General features: G+C 61.7%; 1 protein-coding gene across 1 annotated transcript in view; it reads left to right on the top strand.

The window, feature by feature from the left end:
- PRRT1B (proline rich transmembrane protein 1B) overlaps positions 1–1,880 on the top strand; it is a gene marked incomplete in the record, with an annotated part of 10,617 nt that overhangs the window by 6,588 nt on the left and 2,149 nt on the right. The window contains 2 exon segments of the mRNA XM_027766650.1: positions 136–173; positions 1,217–1,360. Coding sequence (XP_027622451.1) covers positions 136–173; positions 1,217–1,360 — 182 coding nt within the window.

Here is a 1,880-nt window from a genome sequence, read left to right as displayed (position 1 = left end):
GGAGGAGCCCCCGCCCTACGCGCCACCTGACCCCAAGGCGCCTGCTCTGCTCTACCCGCCCTTCCCGCAGGTGCCCATGCTCTTCCAGCCCGCGCCCGCCGCCTCCGCGCTCTACCCGCCGCCCAGTCTATCCCGCGCCTGCTGCCACCGGGGCCGCCTTCCCCTTCCCGATGGTGAGTGCGCGGCCTCTCCCTCCCTCCCTCAGTCACCCGCAGGCCTGTGATGGGTGCACCCCGGTGAGGAGCGGCCCCGTGGGACCCCGCAGGAGAGGAAGGGCGCCCTGCCCCAGGGCTTACCATAGTGGGGCCATCCAAGCTGGGTTCTGACGGATGAATAGGAGGGCGCTCTGAGCAGAGGGCACAGCACAGGGTGCAGGGTGCGGGGCCCTGGCTGTTCTGGGAAACTGGTGGCTCATTTGGCTGGGAGTGGAGGCAGGGAGGAAGGTGGACCCAAGGTGAGGGTGCCCGGGGTCGTTGGGCTGGAGGCGGCTTGATCAGCTTTTTTCTTTTTTTCTTTCTTCCTTTCTCTTTCTTCTTCCTTTTTTTTTTTTTTTAAGAATGTTTTTAACTTATTATTATTTTCCAATTTGACGAGAGAGAGAAAGGAAACCACCAGGTCTGAGACTTGAACCACTGTTGGCCATGTGGGAGTCCAGAGCCTTTAACCACCATGCTACAAGTGACCAAACAAAAACCCTGGGACCAGCAGATGGCATAATGGCTATGTGACTGGACTCCCATGTAGTCAACCACGGTTCGAGTCCCGGGCCTGGTGGCTTAAACTCATGCCGGGCGCGTGTGCGTGTGTGCCCAAGATCCCAAGAGGAGAATGGAGAAGAAGAGATTGCAGCGTGACCATCCCCCCGGGGGGGGGTGATTTCTCGCTTTCTGTCTCTCTGTCTCTTTCTGGTGAGCACACACACCCTATAGCAAAAAACTCTCAAAAAAAAAAAAAAAAAACCACCAAAAAAACCCAAAAACCCTGTGGGGGAACTGAGAGTCCCCAAGGAAGGGCTGATGACAGCTGTGCTTCCTGGACCCTGGGGGCTGACGGGCCAGGGCTGTGGAGGGAGGATCAGAAGGGGGCCCTGACCCAGCCCCCAGTGACCTGCAGCCTGAGCAGGGACAGGGGACACACTGTCCTAGGGCCTGGCTGGTGTGTCCTCACTGGGCTTCCTGGAGGCGGTGGCCCTCACCTCTGTGGCTCTGTCCTGCAGTACAACAGCCCCATGGCCGGTCTGCCACAGCCCACCTCAGTGGAGCACAGGCCCCTGCCCAAGGACTACATGATGGAGTCGGTGCTAGCGACCCTCTTCTGCTGCCTGCTCACCGGGCTGATTGCAATCGTCTACTCCCACGAGGTGGGTGGGGTGGGGCAGGCCTGGGCACGGCCCACCTGCAGCGTGCAGCCGGAAGTGCCCGCCGAGGCACTGCAGACGCCCTCCCAGCAGCAGGGTCGTGGCTGTCTCCCTGGGAAGGAGCGGGAATGGGAACTCGGTGCCCAGCCCCGTGGGCTCCCCGCCCCTCTTGTCCGGATGCCTCCTCTTGACCTTGCCCCCATACTGAACATCTGCCCTGGAAGGTCTGCCGGCCGAGACGCTGCCCTCCCAGTGGAGCTTGTGTTCTACAGGGGACGGGGTCTGCTCACCTGTGCGTCCCCTCATCACCATCCTGCCCGCCCCGTCCATCTGTTTATTCACCCACCCCTGTACCCATCCTCCCACCCCTTTATCCGTCCACCCAGCCATCCCCATCTCTCCGGTCTCCATTTCGGTCCACCTTCCCGCTCTCTCCACCCCTCCACACCCACCCGCCTCCCCACCACCGGCCTCTCCCTAGCCTCGACTGTCCCGCTCTCTCCACCCCTCCACACCCAACCGC

Source organism: Tupaia chinensis, unplaced genomic scaffold, assembly GCF_000334495.1.
Source record: "Tupaia chinensis unplaced genomic scaffold, TupChi_1.0 Scaffold143602_1, whole genome shotgun sequence".
Classification (NCBI taxonomy): domain Eukaryota; kingdom Metazoa; phylum Chordata; class Mammalia; order Scandentia; family Tupaiidae; genus Tupaia; species Tupaia belangeri.
Note: the sequence above shows the minus strand (reverse complement) of the source record. Positions and strands in the feature narration are given on the sequence as shown.